We start from the raw sequence: 21,339 nt of genomic DNA, 5'->3' as shown, positions 1-21,339 counted from the left end.
TTTTTTTGGTGGGGGGGGGGGGAGAGTGTTTAATTTGGAAGGTTACCTTTTTAAAATTTTGATTTTTAAATGGTTGTTTTCAGGTGTGGGATACCACATAATTATGGTGAAGGAACCTCATTGTAATGTTGAAGAAATTATTGAAGTGATTAATCAACATATACCTGAGGCCAGACTGGAGAGTGATGTTGCAGCTGAATTATCATTTATCTTACCCAAAAAGTACACACACAGGTACAGATCCAGAAAATCTCAGATAAATGATTTTGGGTTACCAGAAATAACTCTTGCTTTTCTGGGTTTTCTTGGGCTTGGCAAGCAGATTATTTCTTGTTGCCACTTGACAAGTAATAGTCAATTTACTTTCCAGGGCACCCAGTGAGAGAGCCTGTTACTAGTCTCCGGTTTCAGTGGGCCTTGAAGTCCCAGAAGTTTCAGCACAGTGAGCTCAGTTGGGGCAGGGTATGAATTGTCAGCCTCTACATTCTGTCCTGATGGAAGAGTTTTTCAAGTTGTATATGCTATGAAGGCTGTGAAAACAGTAGTATAGCTATTGGAATCAGATGTAAAGATGGTGTTGTCTTTGGGGTAGAAAAGCTAGTACTTTCTCAGCTATACAAAGAGGGTTCCAATGAACAACTTTTTAATGTTGGTCGGCTGGCAGGTTTGTTGGCAGATGCTCATTCCTTAGCAGACATTTCAAGAGAAGAAGCTTCCAACTTTAGATCTAATTTTGGCTATAACTTTCCATTACAATGTCTTGCAGATAGAGAGGCTATGTTAGACATTTTGGTTCTGGCTTCATGTTAGGGTCTTATAGTGTGAATGATGGTGCACAGCTCTACATCAGGATTTTCATATGGAAATTAGGACTGTGCCATTGCCAAAGCCAGGCAAACAACAAAAGAAAGAAACTAAGGAAAGAGGAAACTTATCATAAACTTCCAGGACCAGGCCAACTTGCAAGATGTAATTACTAGCTTCATATTCCTTTAAAGCAAGCTTGTTGGCATTCTCAAAAGAAAAGTAGAGGGGGACTTCTTCAACTGGATAAGGAGTATCTACAAAAAGCCTGTAGCTAACATCATGCTCAATGGTAAGAAACTTGAAGCTTTCCCATTAATAGCAGGAACAAAGCAAGGAAGTCCTCTCTCACCACAGCTCTCAACATCATGCTGAAAGTCCTAGCTAATGTGATAAGAAAAGATAAGGAAATGTATGTAGATTGGGAAAGAAGAAATAAAACTACCTTTGTTTAAGGATGACATGATCATCTTATACAAAATGTCTGAAAGAATTGACCAAAAAACACCCCTAAACTTCTGGAATTAATAAGTGATTAAAGCAAAGATTCAGTATACAAAGTTAATATGCAAAAGTAAGTCACTTTCCTATATATATTAGCAATGAATAAGTGTAATTTGAAATTATAAACACACTTCTAAATTTAGCACCTCCAAAAATGAAATGCTTAGGTATAAGTCTACCAAATATATGCAAACTCTATATGAAGAAAACTATCAAACTTGGATGAATGAAATAAAAAAACTAAAAAACAAGATATTTTATGTTTATGTATAGAGAGACAATATTGTCAGATGTCTGTTTTTCCCAGCTCGCTCTATAATTCAGTGTAGTCCTTTTTTTTTTTTTTTCTTTTTAAGTATGCTCCATGCCCAGCATGGAGCTCAAACTCACAACCCTAAGATCAAATTGTGAGCTGAGATCAAGAGTCAGACCCTCAACTGACTGAGCCACACAGACACTCCTTGATTCAATGCAATCTTAATCAAAATCTCAATAAATTATTTGATGGATATCAACAAATTGATTCTAAAGTTTATGGAGAGGTAAAAGGCAGGCAACACAGTATTGAAGGGGAACAGTTGGAGGACTGACACTAACCAGTTTGAAGACTTGTTATAAATCTGCCATAATCATGACAGTATGATATTAGTGAAAGAATAGAAAAATAGATCAATGGAACAGAAGCAATCCAGAAATAGACCAACATCAGTATAGGCAACTGATCTTTGTCAAAAAAGCAAAGGCAATACAGTGGAAAAAAGATAGTCTCTTCAACAAATGGTACTAGAACCACTGGACATCCATATGCAAAAAAATTAATAAGACACATATTTTACACCCTTCACAAAAGTAACTCAAAATGGATCATAGGTCTAAATGTAAAATGAAAACCTATAAAACTGCTAGAAGATGGGGCATCTGAGTGTCTCAGTTGGTTAAACCACTGCCCTCAGCTCAGGTCATGATCCTGGAGTCCCAGGATCAAGTCCCTCATTGGGCTCTCAGCTCCACAGGGAGTCTGTTTCTCCCTCTGACCTTCTCCCCTCTCATGCTCTCTCTCTCTCTCTCAAATAAATAAACTAAAAACTGCTGGAGATCTAGGAGAAAACCTAGATGCCCTTTGGTATGGCAATGAGTTTTTAGATACAACACCAGCAGCATGATCTCTGAAAGAAATCATTGAAAAGCTGGGCTTTATTAAAATGAAAAATTGCTCTGTGATGGGCAATGCCCAGAGAATTAGAAATCAAGCTACAGATTGGGAGAAATATTTGTAGAAGACACATGTGATAAAAAACTGTTATCCAAAATATTAAAGAACTCTTAGAGCACAACAATAAGAAGACATACAACTCAATTTAAAAATGGGCCAAAAACTTTTTAAAAGACTTATTTATTTGTTTTAGAGAGAGAGAAAACGAGTGTGCGAGGGGGATGGGCAGAGGGAGAGGTAGACAGAGAATCCCAAGCAGACTATGCACTGAGTCCAGAGCCCAACACAGGGCTCAGTCTCATGACCCATGAGATAACAACTTGAGCCAAAACCAAAAGTGTGATGCTTAACTGACTGAGCCACTCATGCACTCCTAAAAATGAGCCAAAGACTTTAACAGACACCTCACCGAAGAAGACGTATGAGTGGCAGATAAACACACGAAAAGATGCTTACCTCGTATCAGGTAAATACAAATTAAAATAATAATTAGATACCACTACACACTGATTAGGATGACCGAAATCTGGAGCACTGACAACACCAAATACTGACAAGGCTGTGGATTTGACAAGGACTCTCATTCATTGCTTGGCAGAATGTAAAATGGCACAACCACTTTGGAAGACAATTAGGTAGTTTCCTACAAAACTAAACATACTTTTGCCATTTGATTCAGCACTCACATGCCTTGCTGTATATCCAAAGTAGTTAAAAACTTACATACTCACAAAAACCTACACAGAGATACTTATAGCAACTTTATTCATAATTGCCAAGACTTGGGAAGCAAGCAAGATGTCCTCAGTAAGTGAATGGATGAACTGTGGTTCATCCTGACAAGGAAATATTATTCAGCATTTCACAGAGATGAGGTATCAAACTGTGAGGAGACATGGGGACCTCAAATGCATATTACTAAGTGAAAGAAGCCAATCTGAAAAGGCTACATATCAGATGATTTCAACTCTCAACATTCTGGAAAAGGTAAAACTATGGAGACAATGAGAAGATCAGTGGTTGCCAGGGGTGTAGGTAGGGTGAGATAAGTAGGCACAAATATTTAGGGCAGTGAAAATACTCTGTAATAGTACTCTGTAATGTCCAAATTTTTGAATATATAGCACCAAGAGTAAACCTTTGAGTAATCTGTGGATATTAGGTGAGTATGATATGTCAATGAAAGCTCATTTTTGGTGAAAAAAAAAAGTGACATTCTGGTGAGTGATAGTGGTAGTGGGGTGGCTATGTTTGTTGGAGCAGGGATATATAGGAAATCTCTGTACCTTTCTTTCAATTTTATTGTAAATCTAAAACTATTTTAAAAATAAAGTATTAAAAAAGACTCAAGAAAAAATAAAAATCTGATTAGATCTCTAGCAAGTAGAGATTGAATTAGGAATCAGAATCTTTCATAGTGAAAAGACAAGGGTCAGGTGGCTTCAGTGGTGAGTTCTACCAAATGTTTAAGTAAAGATGAATACAGTCTTTTGCAAACTGTTCCACAATAGAAGAGGGAACTAGTTCCATTTTATGAGGCCAGTATAACCATATAATAAAACTAGAAACATAAAACTATAGAAAATCAATTCTAGACTATTGAGGCAAAAAAACAAAACAAAAACAAAAACAATTCAACCCAAACACAAAATACTAGCAAAACCAATACACAAGCATTTAAAAAGGATTATATACCTCGACCTAGTCAGATTTGTGTCAGGAGTATAAGGTTGGTCCACATGCAAAAATTATCAATGTAAAATACCACATTAATAGAATAAAAAACAAACATTACATGATTATCTCAAAAAATGAAGTACCTTTGACACAATCCATAGCCATTCATGATAAAAAAAAACCCTCAACAAATTAGGAATAGAAAGCAAGTTTCTCAGCTTGTTAACAGGCATCTGTGAAAAACCCACAACTAGCATCATATTTGGTGGTGAAAGGATAAAAGCGTTCCCTGTAAGATAAGGAACAAACTAAGACATCTTTTGCCATTTGTATTAAACCTTGTACCAGCAGGCAACTAGAGAAGAAAGATAAGTAAAAGGAATCAAATCAGAAAGAGGAGTGAAACTATCTATACTCATAGATAACATGTTCTTATATAGGGAAAATTATAAAGAACCAACTTTAAAAATGTATTAGGACTAATAAACTATCTCAGTGAAGTTGCAAGATATAATATTAAAATATTACTTATATTCTCTATATACTAGCAGTGAGCAGTCCAAAAATGAAATTAAGAAAGTAATTCCATGTACAGTACTATAGAAACAATAAAATAGCAAAAATTTAACAAAAGAACTGTGTGACATACAACTTTTTGAAAACTATAAAAAATCATTGAAAGAAGTTAAAGAAGACCCAAGGAAATGGAATGACATCCTGTATTCATGGATTGATATTAAGATAGCAGTACTCCCTACATAATCAACATGATGCCTATAAAAAATTCCAATTGTTTTGGGGCACCTGGGTGGCTCAGTGGATTAAAGCCTCTGCTTTCCGCTCAGGTCATGATCTCAGGGTCCTGGGATTGAGCCCCACATTGGGCTCTCTGCTCAGTGGGGAGCCTGCTTCCTTTCTTCTCTCTTGGCCTGCCTCTCTGCCTACTTGTGATCTCTGTCAAATGAATAAATAAAACCTTAAAAAAAAATTCCAACTGTTTCAACGTACAATCTAGGATTCTAACTGTATTTAGTTATCATGTCTCCTTATTCTCCTACAGTCTTTGACAGTTGTTCTTTCTTTTGTTTCATGACCTTGACATTTTTTTTAACATCTTAATTTAATTTTTTTCAGTGTTCCAAGATTCATTGTTTATGCACCACACCCAGTGCTCCATGAAATATGTGCCCTCCTTAATACCCACCACCAGGCTCCCTCATCCCCCACCCAAAACCCTCAGATTGTTTCTCAGAGTCTACAGTCTCTCATTCATGGTTCATCTCCCCCTCCTGTTTCCCCCAATTCACTTTTCCTTTCCTTCTCCTAATGTCCTCCATGTTGTTCCTTATGCTTCACTACGTAAGTGAAAACATATGATAATTGACTTTCTCTGCTTGACTTATTGAACCACTGTTAACTTCTTATTTTAGTAGGTGAAATATGTTAATATTAGAGAAATCTGGATGAAGGGTATACAGGAATTTTCCTTAATATCTTCACAACTCTTTCGTAAAATTACTCCAAAACAAAAAGTCTTAAAAAAATAAAAAATTCCAACTGCCTTTTTTTTTTTTTTGCAGAAATTGACAGGCTGATTCTAAAATTAATATGGAAAGGAAGGGTTGCTAAATAACCAAAACAATCTTGAAAAAAAGGAAAGTTTGAGGATTCATATTTCCTGATTTCAAAACTTACTATGAAATTATAGAAATCAAACTCTGTGGTACTAGAATAAGGATAGACATGCACAGAAATGAAGTAAATCAGAATTCAAGATAAATGTTTTACATAAAATTGATTTTCTCAAGCATCCAGAGACAGTTCAGTTGGGGAAATAACAGCCTTTTTAGCAAACGATGCCAAATGTGAATACCCACATGCAAAAGAATAAAGCTGGATCCTTACTCTCACACCATAGACAAAAAATTAGGTTGGGGTGCCTGGGTGGCTCAGTGGGTTAAAGCCTCTGCCTTCGGCTCAGGTCATGATCCCAGGGTCCTGGGATCAAGCCCCGCATCTGGCTCTCTGCTAGGCAGGGAGTCTGCTTTCCCCCTGCCCCTGCCTGCCTCTCTGCCTACTTGTGATCTCTATCTGTCAAATAAATAAAATCTTTTAAAAAAGGTCAAATGGAGCAAAGGCCTAACTACAAGAGTGGAGCTTTTAGGAAAAATATACAGGCATAAATCTTAGTGACCTTGGATTAAGCAATTTTTCTTAGATATGACATGAAAAAATACAAGCAACCAAGAAATAGAAATAGATAAATTGACTTCATGAAAAATTAAAATGTTTCACCTTCAAGTACACTATCAAGAAAGAGATAGCCCAAATAATGGGGAAAAATTATAAATCACTTATATCTGATAAATGACTCGTACACAGAATATATAAAATATCTTTTCACCTTGCTCTTAAAAGACAAGTCATTTAATTTAGAAATGGGCAAAGAATTTGAATAGATGTTTTTAAATAAATATGTATAAATGATCAAGACACATGAGATGATGCTCAATATCATTAGTATTATAAAAGCAGAAAATAATAACCACGGTGAGATACTGCTGCACATCCAGTGGGATGGGATAATATTTTCTTAAAGAAAATACAAGTTTGAGTTTGGATATGGAGAAGTCAGAACCCTTATACATTGGTGGTAAGCATGTAGAATAGTGTAGCCACTTTGGTAAAGTATTTATGAATTCCTCAAAAAGATTGAGTTACCATGATCCAGCAATTCCACATCTCAGCATATACCTGGGAGTTTTGGAAATTTATGTCCACAAATAAGTTTTTAGTAGCATTATTAGTAATAGTCAAAAAGTAGAAGTTACCCAAATGTCCATTGATTCATGTATGGATAAACAAAATATGGTATATCCATATAATGGAGTAAAAAATATTAAAGGAATGAAATGTTATACATGCCAAAACTTGGATGAACTTTGAAGTCATTAAGACAAGTGAAAGAAGACACAAAAGGCCACATACTGTATAATTCCATTTATATGACATATTCAGAATAGGCGAATCCAAATAGGAATTTATATGCAATTTTTTTCTTTTCATGATTGCTTGATGTAGACTCACAATGTTCTTTTTAATCTTAACTGAGATAATGAAGAAGAAAATTTCCAAATTTTTAAAATTTATATGGTTCTATATTGTGGAAGGGATACAGGAATGAATAGTAACCATTACTCTGGATGAATAGAAGAAAGTTGAAATGCCTGACATCATATTATTCATCTATTTGTTTATTGTATTGACTTACACTAAAATGTTATATCAGGGACTTAGTTTTGTTCACTTCTGTGTCTCTTGGACCTAGAACATTTTCTAGCATGTATTTGGCACTACATAAATATTTGATGGAGGGGTGAAATAATCATTGATGAGTGAAAATTATAAGAATTATTTAGGGAAGGGCAAGGTGCTCTTATATTGGAATCACGAGGAAAAGTGAGCAACATGTAAACCAATATTCAAATGAAGAATAAAATTTAGGTAGGAGAGGAGGTGGGTTAGAAACAATTTTTGGGAAAAAAAAATCAGAAATAAAAAAGGACATGTCACATTTGAGAGCCTAGACAAAGGCCAGTATGGCTGGAGCATGGAGGGAAAAGTACACAGATATGACTTGTTAAATTGGAATCTTTTTCCGTCCCTTCATTTTAATTTTTTGGCACTCAATTTCTTTTCTTTTCCTTCCTTCCTTCCTTTTTTTTCTTTCTTCTCTTCTCTCTTTACTTTTCTCTCTCCCTCTCTTTCTTTTTTCCTTCCTTCCTTCCTTCCTTCCTTCCTTCCTTTTTCCACTGCTGAAGGAAATTAATTAGGAACAAGAAATATTAATTTGAAAATAATCTGTTTTGGTGGTAACTTTCACTCTTCTTCTCCTTATTCTAGGTTTAAAGACCTGCTTACTGATCTGGAAAACAGGCAGAAAGAGCTGGGCATTAGTAGCTTTGGTGTCTCAATTACTACCATGGAAGAAGTTTTCCTTAGGTGAGTAATGATGCTTGGAGGGACAGGAGAGAGGAAAAATCTCTTCCTCTATAATTGGATTTCGTTTTGAAATCAAACCCCATAACTGGAGTCATTGAAGAAATAGTATTAGATTGTTAGGTATGGTAATCTTCTATGAATGCCAACAGACCAGTGTATGCCCCTTGCTCCTCTAATGGGCTGAGGCTCCTATGAGTCGTGGGACTAGGGTGAGAATAGCGATTCATTGAGCTGGAGAGACAGGATCTTCCCTGCAAATCATGGGGTGTGGAACCACAGAAAATAACTAAACCCAGGTACTAAATACCCAGGGTAGTGGAGTATTGGGTGGGAAAGTTATTTATGAAACTTTTAGGTTTGTATTTGGGTGCCTGTGCCTTTCGAGAGTGGGGGATTAGGACTGACCTAGAGCAAAGAGAATTTATGGGTCACAGCGAAAGTCCAGTATCTAGAGGTCGTAGTGAGGATGACTTTAAAATCTTTAATCTAGTCATGTCTCTGTAACCTACTTAAATTGTCCATGGTTTATGGTCTGAGATTACCTTGCTTTCACTGTGTGAAAGCTCAAAGAGAAGGTGCCCAGGGATTTTAGGATGCTGCTAAGAGAAGGCCAACTGGTTAGCAGTGAAAAGATCTCACAAAAAGTCTTTTCTGGACTTTTCTAGACTTCAGTCTCTCAGGCTTAGAAACAGTCTCTTTTTTTTTTTTTTAAGATTTTATTTATTTATTTGACAGACAGAGATCACAAGTGGGCAGAGGGGCAGGCAGAGAGAGAGGAGTAAGCAGGCTCCCCGCCAAGCAGAGAGCCCGATGTGGGGCTTGATCCCAGGACCCTGAGATCATGACCTGCGCAGAAGGCAGAGGCTTTAACCCACTGAGCCACCCAGGCACCCCTAGAAACAGTCTTGACAGCCTCACTGTTTCATGGAGTTCTGACTAAGGGATGTATTTTGCAATACAGGCCTACCTCAAGAAGTAAGAAAAATCTCAAATACATAACCTAACTTACACCTAAAAGAGCTAGAAAAGGAATAACAAAGCCTAATACCAGCAGAAAAAAGATAGAGGAGAAATAAATGATATAAAAACAACAACAAAAATACCAGTAGAACCAATAGATAAAACTAAGAGCTAGTCCTTTGAAAGAATTGGTTTTAAATTGATAAACCCCTAGCCAGACTTATCAAAAAGAGAAAGAACCCAAATAAATAAAAACATGAATGAAGAAGGAGAGATCACAACCAATACCACAGAAGTATAATTATAAGAGAATATTATGAAAAATTATATGTCAACAAATGGGGCAATCTGGAAGAAATGGATAAATTCCTAGAAACCTACAAATGACCAAAACTGAAACAGGAAGAAGTAGAAAATTGGAATAGACCCATAAACAGGAAAGAAATTGAATTAGTAATAAAAAAATCTAACAAACCAAAGTCCAGGGCCTGATGATTTCCCAGGGGAATTCTACCAGACATTTAAAGAAGAGTTAATACCTATTCTTCTCAAACTGTTCCAAAAAACAGAAATGGAAGGAAAACTTCCAAACTCACTATGAGACCAGCATTACTTTGATTCCAAAATCAGACAAACTCCACTAAAAAGGAGAATTATAGGACAGTGTCCCTGATGAGCATGGATGTAAAAATTATCAACAAGATACTAGCAAATCGAATTTAACAGTACGTTAAAAGAATTATTCATCTTAATCAGGTGGGATTTATTTCTGGGCTGTAGGGATGGTTCAGTATTCACAAATAAATCAATGTGATAAATCACATTAATAAAAGAAAGGATAAGAACCATATGATCCTCTCAATAGATGCAGTAAAAGCATTTGACAAAGTACAGTATTCATTCTTGATAAAAACCCTCAACAAAGTAGGGATAGGTGGAACATACCTCAACATCATAAAGGCCATATATGAAAGGCCCACAACTGATATCATCCTCAGTGGGGAAAAGCTGAGGATGGTCAGGAACAAGACAGGGATGTCCCCTCTCACCATTTCTGTTTCACGTAGTACTAGAAATCCTCGTAACCTCAACAATCAGACAACAAAAAGAAAATAAAAGGCATCCATACCAGCAGAAAAGAAGTCAAAGTTTAATTATTCACTGATGACATGATACTGTCTATAGAAAACCTGAAAGTCTCCACCAAAATGACTCCACTGGTAAACAAATTAAGCAAAGTTGCGTTTCTATACCAATAATGAAGCAGCAGAAAGAGGAATCAAGGAATCAGTCCCATTTAAAATTGCACCAAAACCCAGGGTGCCTGGCTGACTTTGTCAGTGGAGAATGTGATTCCTTTTTTTTTTTTAATTTTTAAATTTTTTAAAAATTTTTATTTATTTATTTGACAGAGAGAGAGATCACAAGTAGGCAGAGAGAGAGGAGGAAGCAGGTTCCCTGCTGAGCAGAGAGCCCAATTGGGGGCTTGATCCCAGGACCCTGAGATCATGACCTGAGTCAAAGGCAGAGGCTTTGGTGCCTGAGCCTGGGTGGCCCAGCATGTGACTCTTGATCTCAGAGTTTTGAGTTTGAGTTTGAGCCCCACGTTGAATATAGAAATTGCTTAAAAACAAAAGCAGGGGCGCCTGGGTGGCTCAGTGGGTTAAGCCACTGCCTTCGGCTCAGGTCATGATCTCAGAATCCTGGGATCGAGCCCTGCATCGGGCTCTCTGCTCAGCAGGGAGCCTGCTTCCTCCTCTCTCTCTGCCTGCCTCTCTGCCTGCTTGTGATCTCTCTGTCAAATAAATAAATAAAATCTTAAAAAAAAATAAAAAAAAAAAACAAAAGCAAACAAAATTTTAAAACAGTGGTACCAAAACCCTAAGATACCTAGTAACAAACCTAACCAAAGAGATAAAAGAACTGTGCTCTGAATGCTCTAGAACATGTATGAAAGAAATTGAAGAGGATACAAAGAAATAGAAGAACATTCCATGTTCTTGGATTAGAATAAGAAATAATGTTAAAATGTCTATACTACCCAAAGCAATCTACACATTTAATGTAAACCCTATCAAAATAACAGCAGCATTTTTCACAGAGCTAGAACAATTAATCCTGAGGGGTGCTTCAGTGGCTCAGTCAGTTAAGTGTCCAGCTCTTGATTTCTGCTCAGGTCATGATATCGGGGTCCTGGGATTGAGACCTGTGTCAGGCTCTCTGCTCAACAAACCAGGGAGTCTACTTGAGGATTCTCTTTTCCTCTTCCCCTCTCCACCAACTTACATGTGTGCTCTCTCTCCCTCTCTCTCCCTCAAATAAATAAGTCTTCAACAACCCTAAAATTTGTATAGAACCACAAAAGACCCTGAATAGCCAAAGCAATCTTGAAAAACAAAGCTGGAGATATCACAATTCTGAATTTCAAGCTATATCACAAAGCTGTAATCATCAGAACAATATGATACTGACATAAAAACTCACACACAGATCAATGGAACAAAACTCAAAAACCCAGAAAAGGCCTACAACTATGTGGTCAATTAATCTTTGATGGAGCAGGAAAGAATATCCAATGGAGAAATGACAGTCTTTTCCACATCTGGGTTTGGGAAAATGGGACAGCAATATAGAAGAATGAAACCGGGCCACTTCCTTACACATACACAAAAATAAATTAAAAATGGATGAGAGACCTTAGTGTGAGACATTGCCTCCTCTCAGTAGGAGAGCAGATGCAGCAACCTCTTTGACCTTGGCTGCAGCAACTTCTTACTAGACACATCACCGGAGGCAAGGAAGACAAAAGCAAAAATGAACTATTGGAACTTCATCAAGATAAAAAACTTCTGTCCAGGGTGCCTGGGTGGCTCAGTTGGTTAAGTAACTGCCTTCAGCTCAGGTCATGATCCCAGAGTCCTGGGATCGAGTCCTGCATCAGGCTCTAGGCTCCATGGGGAGTCTGCTTCTCCCTTTGACCTTCTTCCCTCTCATGCTCTCTGTCTCACTCTCTCTTTCTCAAATAAATAGATAAAATCTTAAAAAAAAAAACAAAAAACAAAAACCTCTGTCCGCAAAGGAAGCAATCAACAAAACTAAAAGTCAGCCTATGTAATGGGAGAAGATACTTGCAAATGACATATCTGATAAAGGGTTGGTATGAAAAAATCTATAAAGAACTTATCAATCTCAACACCCAAAAAACCAGATAATTCAATTAAGAAATGAGCAGAAGATATTGTTGTAGGGTTGCAGGGTTCTTGTCTCATTGAGTTGAAGAATGAATCTCTGGACACAAAAGGGTGAAATGAAGTGTAAGTTTATTAAGTGAAGGTGAGAGCAGACAAGAAAGAAAAAGCTCTCTATAGAGTGAGAGAAGTCCCGTGAGTTGCCACTGAGTGTTTTAGGACTGGTCTTTTATTGAAAAGTTAACCAGAAAGCTTGTGGCCTTGAGATTCTTATGCCATCTTGGTTTCAGCAAGGACTATTGACGACATCCTTAATGACTTACTTCTTTGAGGTAAACTTTTAATAATAGAATAGCTTTATATTTACAGAAAAGTAGCAAAGATAATGCAGAAATCCTGTATGCCCCTCATGCAGTTTCCCAGTTGTTAACATCCTTCACTACTACAGTACATTGGTCATGACTAAGAAACCAACATTGGCAAATTGCTATTAATTAAACCTACATTTTATTCACATTTCACTAGTTTTTCCTCTAAAGTCCACTGAAGTCCATTTTCTGTTCCAGGATCCCATCCAGCATATGTTATATTTAGTCATTTCTCTTTAGTCTCATCTGGTTTGTCAGAGTTTCTTATACCTTCCTTGTTTTCATAACCTTGGACATTCTGATCAGATGTTTTGTATAATGTTCCTGAATTTGGGTTTGTCTTACGTTTTTCTCATGGTTAGAATGGGGTTATGGCTTTTGGGGAAGAATATCGCAAAGATGAAGTGCCCTCTTCCTCTTATCCTATGGGGGCATACATGATAGTAACATGACATATCACTGTGATGGAACTACTACTTTGATCACCTAGCCAAGGTAGTATTACATGAGTCCATACTGATATAAGTAGGGGGCTGAACGAATAAATGGAGAAGAGAGACAAATCTTCCTTGTAGAATTCCAGATAATGTTATAGCTACTGTTCCTTCCAGGAAGTGTATGTATGCAGTCCCTTCTCCCCTTGAGTATTGAGTATGATCTGTGTCTGATGACATGCTTCTAAAGAACACAGTACAAAATGGGGAGAAAAGGTAATTTTACAGTGGAGAAATCATATTTTAATATTATTATATATACATTTTTGCATCCATAAACATGTATAAACATGTTTTATGAGCTTAATGTTTTATATAAATGGTATCTTTAACAGCCCTGAAAAATGCTTTTTTTCCTCTAAATGAATAGACATTTTATATCTCTCCATGTTGACATTTATATAAGGAGAAATTTCGTTCATTTTCTCCAATTGATATATATCATATTTCTTACATAACTATCATATTTTTTATTATAGAGTATTATTTATTCCAGTATTTTGCTATTACACACTTTAGTGAATATCTTTGTATCAGTCTTCTGGGCATATATGTGATATTTCTCTAGAGTGTACATCTAACAATGGAATTTCTAAATTGTGGAAGGTGGGTATTTTCAACTCTCTGGATGTTGTCATGTATTCACCAATGCATTAGAACTAGCTCACTGTATAATTGGCAGGATTTGAGTCTTTCCTTTTCATCAGCACAATACTGGATATGCATTGACAAAGTTATTTTGCCCATTCTAAGTCCTCTTGATCAAGTCAGAAATTTTAGAATCAGCTGATCAGTTGTTACAAAAACTTCTGGCATGCTGGTTTACCTGGCTGGAATTGATCTGATTAGAAACCATAGGTCAATTTGGGGAGAATTTATATCTTTAAAATATTGAGTCTTCTAACTGAACTCAGTATAGTATATCTGCATTTATTTTAATCTTCTTTAATCTTTCTCAGTAATGCTTTACTGTGTAGATTTTATACATCTTTTGTCAGATTCATCCCGAAGTTTTTTTCATTTTTAAATGCGATTGAAGATGGAATTTTTAAAAATTTCAATTTCAGATTGTTCCTTACCAGTATATAGAAAATATTTGACTTTTGGATGTTTCATTTTCTTACCCTGCTGCAATGGGTAGACCTCCAATAAAGTCTTGAATGGAAGTAGTTAAGAATATCCCTTTCTGAACTCAGAGAAAAAACATTTAGTTTTTCATAAGTAAGTATGATACAAGCTGTAGGTTTTTTATAGATGCCCTTTATAAGTTTGAAAAAGATCTCTTCCATTCCTATATTAATGAGAGTTTTTATCAGGAATGAATGTTGGATTTTGTCAAATTTTTTTCCATATCTAATGAGATGATTAAGTGCCTTTTCTTTTTTAGTTTCATAAAATGGTAAATTTTATGAATTTTTGAAAGTTAAAACATTAAATGAACCCTTGTGTTATAATAACAAACCCTGTTTAGTTATGATATATCATTAATTTTATTATCATATTGTTATATTTGATTTCAAATTTTGTTCAGAATTTTTGCATTTATGTTCATGAGATACTGGTTTGTGATTTTTTTTTAACATTGAGTCAACTTTCTTTCTTCCTTTTTCTTTCTGTTTTTATTTAAATTCTATTTAGTTTTTATTTAAATTCTAATTAGTTGAGGTACCTGGTGGCTCAGTCAATTAAGTGTCTGCTCTGAACTTGGGGTTGTAAGATTGATTCCAGTGTCAGGTTTTGGGATTCTCTCTCTCTACCTCTTCCTCTGCCCCTCCCCCATACTGTTCACACACTCTCTCTCTAAAAGAAAATTCTAGTTACTTAACATGTAGTGTAATACAGGTTTCAGGAGTAGAATTTAGTGGTTCATCACTTACATATAACACCCAGTGCTCACGACAAGAGGGTTCTTCTTTCTCTGCATCCCCATCAGCATCTGTTTTTTCCTGTGTTGTTCATTTTAGCCATTCTGACTGGTGTGAGGCGGTATCCTATAGTGGTTTTTATTTTGTATTTCCCTGATGCTGAATGATGTTGAGCATTTTTTCATGTTTCTGTTGGCCATTTTATGTCTTCTTTGCAGAAATGTCTTTTCATGTCTTCTGTCCATTTCCTTTTTTTTCCCTAAGATTTTATTTATTTATTCGAGAGAGAGAGAGTGAGAGAGAGCATGAGAGGGGAAAAGGTCAGAGGGAGAAGCAGACTCCCCATGGACCAGGGAGCCTGATGGCAGGACTCGATCCCGGGACTCCAGGATCATGACCCCAGCTGAAGGCAGTCTCCCAACCAACTAAACTACCCAGGCACCCTCTTCTGTCCATTTCTTTTTTTTTTTTTAATTTTATTTATTTATTTGACAGAGAGAGATCACAAGTAGACAGAGAGGCAGGCAGAGAGAGAGAGAGGGAAGCAGGCTCCCCGCTGAGCAGAGAGCCCGACGCGGGACTCGATCCCAGGACCCTGAGATCATGACCTGAGCCGAAGGCAGCGGCTCAACCCACTGAGCCACCCAGGCGCCCTCTTCTGTCCATTTCTTGATGGAATTTTTTTGGGGGGTCGGAGGGGATGTTAAATTTGTTAAGTTCTTTGTTGGTTTTGAATACTAGCCCTTTATCTGGTAAGTCATTTGCAAATATCTTCTCCTGTTCCATGGGTTGCCTTTTAGTTTTGTTGACTGTTTCCTGACCTATGCAAAGCTGTTTATCCTGATGAAGTCCCAGTAGTTCATTTTGCTTTTGTTTCCGTTGTCTCTGGAGATGTGTTTAGCAAGTAGTTAATATGTCTGAGATCAGAGATGTTGCTGCCTGTATTCTCCTCTAGGATTCTGATGGATTCCTGTCTCACATTTAGGTCTTTCATCCATTTTGAGTTTATTTTTGTATATGGTGTAAGAAAGTGGTCCAGTTTCATTCTTTTGCATGTGGCTGTCCAATTTTCCCAACACCTAGAATGAATGTAAAATAATTTTAGAAGCAAGTTGCATAACAGTGTATTATAGCAGATCCAAATTTTTCATTTTATGTGTGTGTATACATACATTCATGCCTGTGCATATGTGGATGTAGAAAAATGTCATTTGCATCCGCCTGAGTTGTAAGATCTTGAGTATTTTTTTTCCTCTGGCTTATTGTAATTTTTAAAACTTTTCCCATTGACTATGTCTTATAAAATTAATAAAAACCTCATAAAGGAATTAGAAGAAAAAGGCAAGGTAAGAACCGTACTCGTCTTCAGTAGTATCTATTACTGTTGTATCACAGTGACCAGACATAGCACAAATACTACCTTGAATTTAAAACATTATTGTCAGACCAAATCACTATCTGATGTGCTTTTTTTGTGGTCCTGGTCAAAGAAAGGTATTAAAAAGTCTTGCTGGTTCACTGATTTAGAGTGAAAAATTTATCTCCTCAAATTATGAGATTTCATCACAGGTTTCAGAATGCCCATGGTTGGACCTCAGATCTCTATAGTATGAATTTTATGATTGCATTTATCATTTTTTCCCATATATTAAAATTAAATAACAATGTCTATTTCTTCCATAGAGTCGTGAACTCTTGGAGGATAACTGAACTCTGTGGTCATTTGCTCATAAACCATTACAGATGTTTAGATTGCCTGGAGCAGAAAGTTGAGAAAACAAATCTGTTAAACTGGCAAACACTTAGAAACATTATAGAAATAAAAGTCTGCTAGAATTAGTATCATTCTTTAAAATAAATGTACTAGCTCTCTCTTCTAAAAAAATATACTGCCTTATACCTTTAACTTAATTAAGTTCAGTTTATTTTATCCAATATTAATGTTAACATTATATAACTGTGCTTGTTTTTTTTTTTTAATTTTTGCCATCAACCATGGGAATCTTGCAATGAAACTACTGTTATGGTTAAAATGAATGTTTGCTTATGTGTAGGGTCATTAGGGAGGATGAGGAAGCTTTCCAGACCCCATCCCTAAAGGAGAAAAACAGAAAAGAAGACATGAACCAGAATATGAATGCTTCTGGAAGTTTTGAGAGATCATACTCTCCTACTGCAAGTGAACACTCTAATATTAGGTTTAATACTGGGGTGAGCATCTTTACTAAGAATGCAATGCTAGTGGTATACGTTTGGATGGGATAAAAGATAAATTTTATTTTAATTTTTGAATTCAAAGGAGACTTCAGAGTTCTTAGCTAGGGAAGGCCAAGTAAGGAAGAGTCTGTAAAACAATCCAATCAATTTTCTAATTCAAAAGTTAAAATATGATAGTTAAAAATCAGATTTTACTCTCAGTATTATTTCTTTTTTTTTAATTTAATTTTATTTTTTCAGTGTTCCAAGATTCATTGTTTATGCACCACACCCAGTGTTCCATGCAATACATGCCCTCCTTAATACCCATCACCAGGATCACACCTCCCCCCACCCCAAAACCCTCAATTTGTTTCTGAGTCTACAGCCTCTCATGATTCATCTTCCCCTCCAATTTTCCCCAATTCACTTTTCCTTTCCTTCTCCTAATGTCCTCCATGTTATTCCTTATGCTCCTTATTTCTGAGTTACTTATCTCGGTTTTTAAAATTGTTTGTTCATTCAGAGTTGAAAAAGGGCCTTAGCAAAAGTTATCACTATTTACACATATAAAAGCCATTTAAAAAATTTTTTTAAATTCTATTAGCCAGAATATAGTACATACTTAGTATCATATGTAGTGTTCAATAATTTATCAATTGTGTCTAGGAACCAGTGCATGAAAGCCACTTAAATTTATGCCTTGGAATGTGTTGGCACTTCCTAATAGACTGTTCCCCAACCATTTCCTCATTAGTATGGGAAAATTCATTGGATTGCAAATAATTTCTTTCGTTGTTCTCCGATTGTCTTTTCCCTACAGTTTCCCTAATGAAGACTAGGAATTCTAAGATGATCAGCATTTCTCAGAGTTGCCCATAAGCATGCCTTCACTGAGGGGCTTATGAGCTAGTTGTAAAGCAGAATGGGTATTGTACAACCAGAATGCAGAATTTTGAGCCAATTGGAACTGGAATTCCTATTCTATCATTTCCTGTCTATTTGACTTTGACCAAAATAGTTAACATATTTGCGTTTCAATTTCATTCTCTGCAAGACTGTTTTAATAAGTTAATACTAGTAAAATTTGAGTTTCATAATGTTTGGCATGAATCAGTTACAAAATGTGATTTTTCTTGTCTCCTTGCTTGCTCATTTCTCCTACTGTATCACTCTTCCCTATTTCCCTCTCTTATGAAGATGCAGATGAAGGAAGATATGCAGACTAGTCTAGAAAAGTTGATTCTTACATTCGTATATTCTTTCACTCTAGAAATATATTTAATAAGCCATCTTATAAAAGTCAGAAAGCACATTCTTCTATTTTGAAGACAATGTGTGAAAAAAATTTTCCTTCTAAACTTTACCTTATTTTTGGCCAGTGACAATAACCAAATGTTGATTTTTTTCATTCAGATGATATTGGTTGATTGATTAGGGATTTTTTTTTTCATGATGAATTGTGGGGTGTCCAAAATGTTGGGAAATACAGGGTGAGCATATTGTTAAACTATTGGTTACATATTCCAAGTAATACGCTCTCTATGCTTTTCTTTTAATATTCAGACTACCTTTTCAGGGTTTGTCTCTACATTTAAGACAACAGGGTTTTGTTGTTAACCTGAAAAAATATATAATCAACTATAGCTGGGCCAAAAAGCTTGAAAAAATAAAGAAAATAGTATATTTAGGTACATTTTTCAAAATAACAATTAGACACTTTGCTTTAAATTTAGAAGTTGAAGAAAAGGGGCTGAACACATTATTGCAATTTAAAAATAAATTCATTTTCTGTTTCCTGACTATCCACTATCACATGAATTAAAACCTAACAATGGAAACTTTTACATATATGCACATTATGGGAATGCTTTACTTATCAAATAGAGATAGGATTGAAGAATCATGGTTTAATACTGATGAAGACTGATGTCATGTTGTTCTGCTCAGAGAGGCTACGAATATGTTAGTGATAAAAATCATCCTTTTGAGTTTTCCAGTATAATTTGATTAGAAGCCAAGCCTCAACATACTACCCAGGAAGGAGTTTTTGCTTGTTACCTGTGTGCTAATCATGGCTATGTTCTATTCAAGGATATATTTATAGAATGTGTACATCTTCTACCATAAGATTCAGAAAATTAATGTCAGTGAGTTTCATTAAAGTTTGTAACCATTGTAATGCCATCTTTCTCTCCTCTCGTCAGTGGTCTCTTCACTGTCAGCAGTTCTATGCCATGTTCATAAAGAGGGCTATGTTCTCCTGGCGCAACTGGAGTTTGTTGTTGATGCAGATACTGGGACTTCTGGGTGTTGTTTATTTTCTCATGAAAGGAATGGAGATTTCAAGAAATAAAATTGAACCTGCCAGGGAAATGGATTTGGAACAATATGGTCAAACCACTGTGCTTTTCTCAGATGATAACCATTCTGATTTTTCTCAGAATTTAACAAAAATTCTTGATATCATGCTAAAGGCTAAGAAACAAAAACTTCAGGAAGTGAAAGGTAAGGCTCTTTCAGAAAGAAAAAGACTGCTAATACATGAAAACCTGCTTGTATCACTCGCAAAGAGAGGTCCTAACTGGAATATCACTGCTCTTTTCTTTCTTGAGACTCACCAATCTCACAAAGGCAGCCCAATCAGAGACAAGGATCATCCTTTAAGGAGACTGGCCACAAAAGTTAATTATTAATGGAGGCACTTTGACCGTGGGTCATCTGAAAGCTATTAGCTACACCTTCTAGGGAATGAATTGAAGTACTAAAATATTTTGTTTTGTAAAATTTAGGACAAAATCTCACATAAAACCAGGCTCACAATGTGATACTAAATCCCAGAAGCCTTCGCACAAGTCTCTAGGTTAGCTATATTTTAAAACAAGTTAGGCTGAAGACTTTATGGGCAGGCTTAAGTATTTGGAAGGCAGTGATAATAATTGATTCCATGTACTGAATACTACCTTTGGCAAGAACTTTTCTAAATATTTCAATTATCTCAATTTCTATAACAAACATACTTGCTTGAGGCTTAGAGATGTTAACTAAGTTGCCCCAAATAATGTATCTAGTATGTATTAGAGGAGGGACTAGATTTTAGGACTGACTGGTGGGAATCTGCAATATTAACCCACTCACTACACTAAATCACATCTGTAAGGAGCAAATACCGTCTTTCAAGGCTGATCATTTCCTTACAGGTGTTTGCATTTCCTTCAGCTACTGCCTTGTTGACTATTGGTTTAGGTTAGCCTAGAGCCTTTGCAGTTTGGCAGGTTTTTTCTCTTTTATCCTTTAGGTTCCATTGTCGGAGATGAAAATGCACTGCGAAATGTTGGTTATTACTTCTATCATAATCCTGATTTTACAACATGCACATTATAGGTTGGGTGGTATAAAAGCTGTCATTAAATCACATATCCCTTTTCTTCCTCCATGACAGGAGTAATAGATGAACACTTATTGTCAAAGATCACATAGTTTAGGAGAGAAGAGGGGAGAGAAAAGGGAGAAATTAATTACTGTAATGCATAATGTGGTCCCTTTTCTACTATAGTGTGCCGTTCATACAAAATAAAGACTGTACCTCACAGATATATCAGTAGTAATGTTTCAAATGGCAAGATTGCATTCCTTTTTCATGCTGAGTAATATGCATGTGTTTATCTATCATATACATGTATATATGTGTGTATATATATCCACTCTTCATCTGTTCGTCTGTCACCGGACACTTGGGTTGCTTCCATAATTTGGCAATTGTAAATAATTCTGCAGTAAACAGAGGGGTTTCAAATTAGTGTTTTTGTTTTCCTTGGGTCAGTACCCAGTAGTGGAATCACTGGATCATATGGTATTTCTATTTTCAATGTTTTGGGGAACCTCCATACCGTTTTCCACAGTGGCTGTACCAGTTCATGTTCCCACCAACAGTGCACAAGTGTTATCTGTTCTCCACATCCTCATCAAAATCATCCTAACTCTATTAATAGAATAGAGTTCTTGGGTTGGATGGCCAAGATGTGTCAGAGCTGTTGTGAGTGAAAAAGTATCAGGCAAGTGAAATTA

At 36.1% G+C, this 21,339-nt stretch overlaps 1 protein-coding gene across 1 annotated transcript in view; it reads left to right on the top strand.

Annotated features, from left to right (window-relative positions):
- LOC116859025 (ATP-binding cassette sub-family A member 3-like) overlaps window positions 1-21,339 on the top strand; it is a 141,093-nt gene that overhangs the window by 77,810 nt on the left and 41,944 nt on the right. The window contains exons 15-18 of the mRNA XM_032844014.1: window positions 84-234; window positions 8,102-8,200; window positions 17,130-17,286; window positions 19,479-19,779. Coding sequence (XP_032699905.1) covers window positions 84-234; window positions 8,102-8,200; window positions 17,130-17,286; window positions 19,479-19,779 — 708 coding nt within the window. The remainder of the gene's footprint in view (window positions 1-83; window positions 235-8,101; window positions 8,201-17,129; window positions 17,287-19,478; window positions 19,780-21,339) is intronic.

This window comes from Lontra canadensis, unplaced genomic scaffold (assembly GCF_010015895.1).
Source record: "Lontra canadensis isolate GAN:19392208 unplaced genomic scaffold, GSC_riverotter_1.0 scaffold146, whole genome shotgun sequence".
Classification (NCBI taxonomy): domain Eukaryota; kingdom Metazoa; phylum Chordata; class Mammalia; order Carnivora; family Mustelidae; genus Lontra; species Lontra canadensis.
Note: the sequence above shows the minus strand (reverse complement) of the source record. Positions and strands in the feature narration are given on the sequence as shown.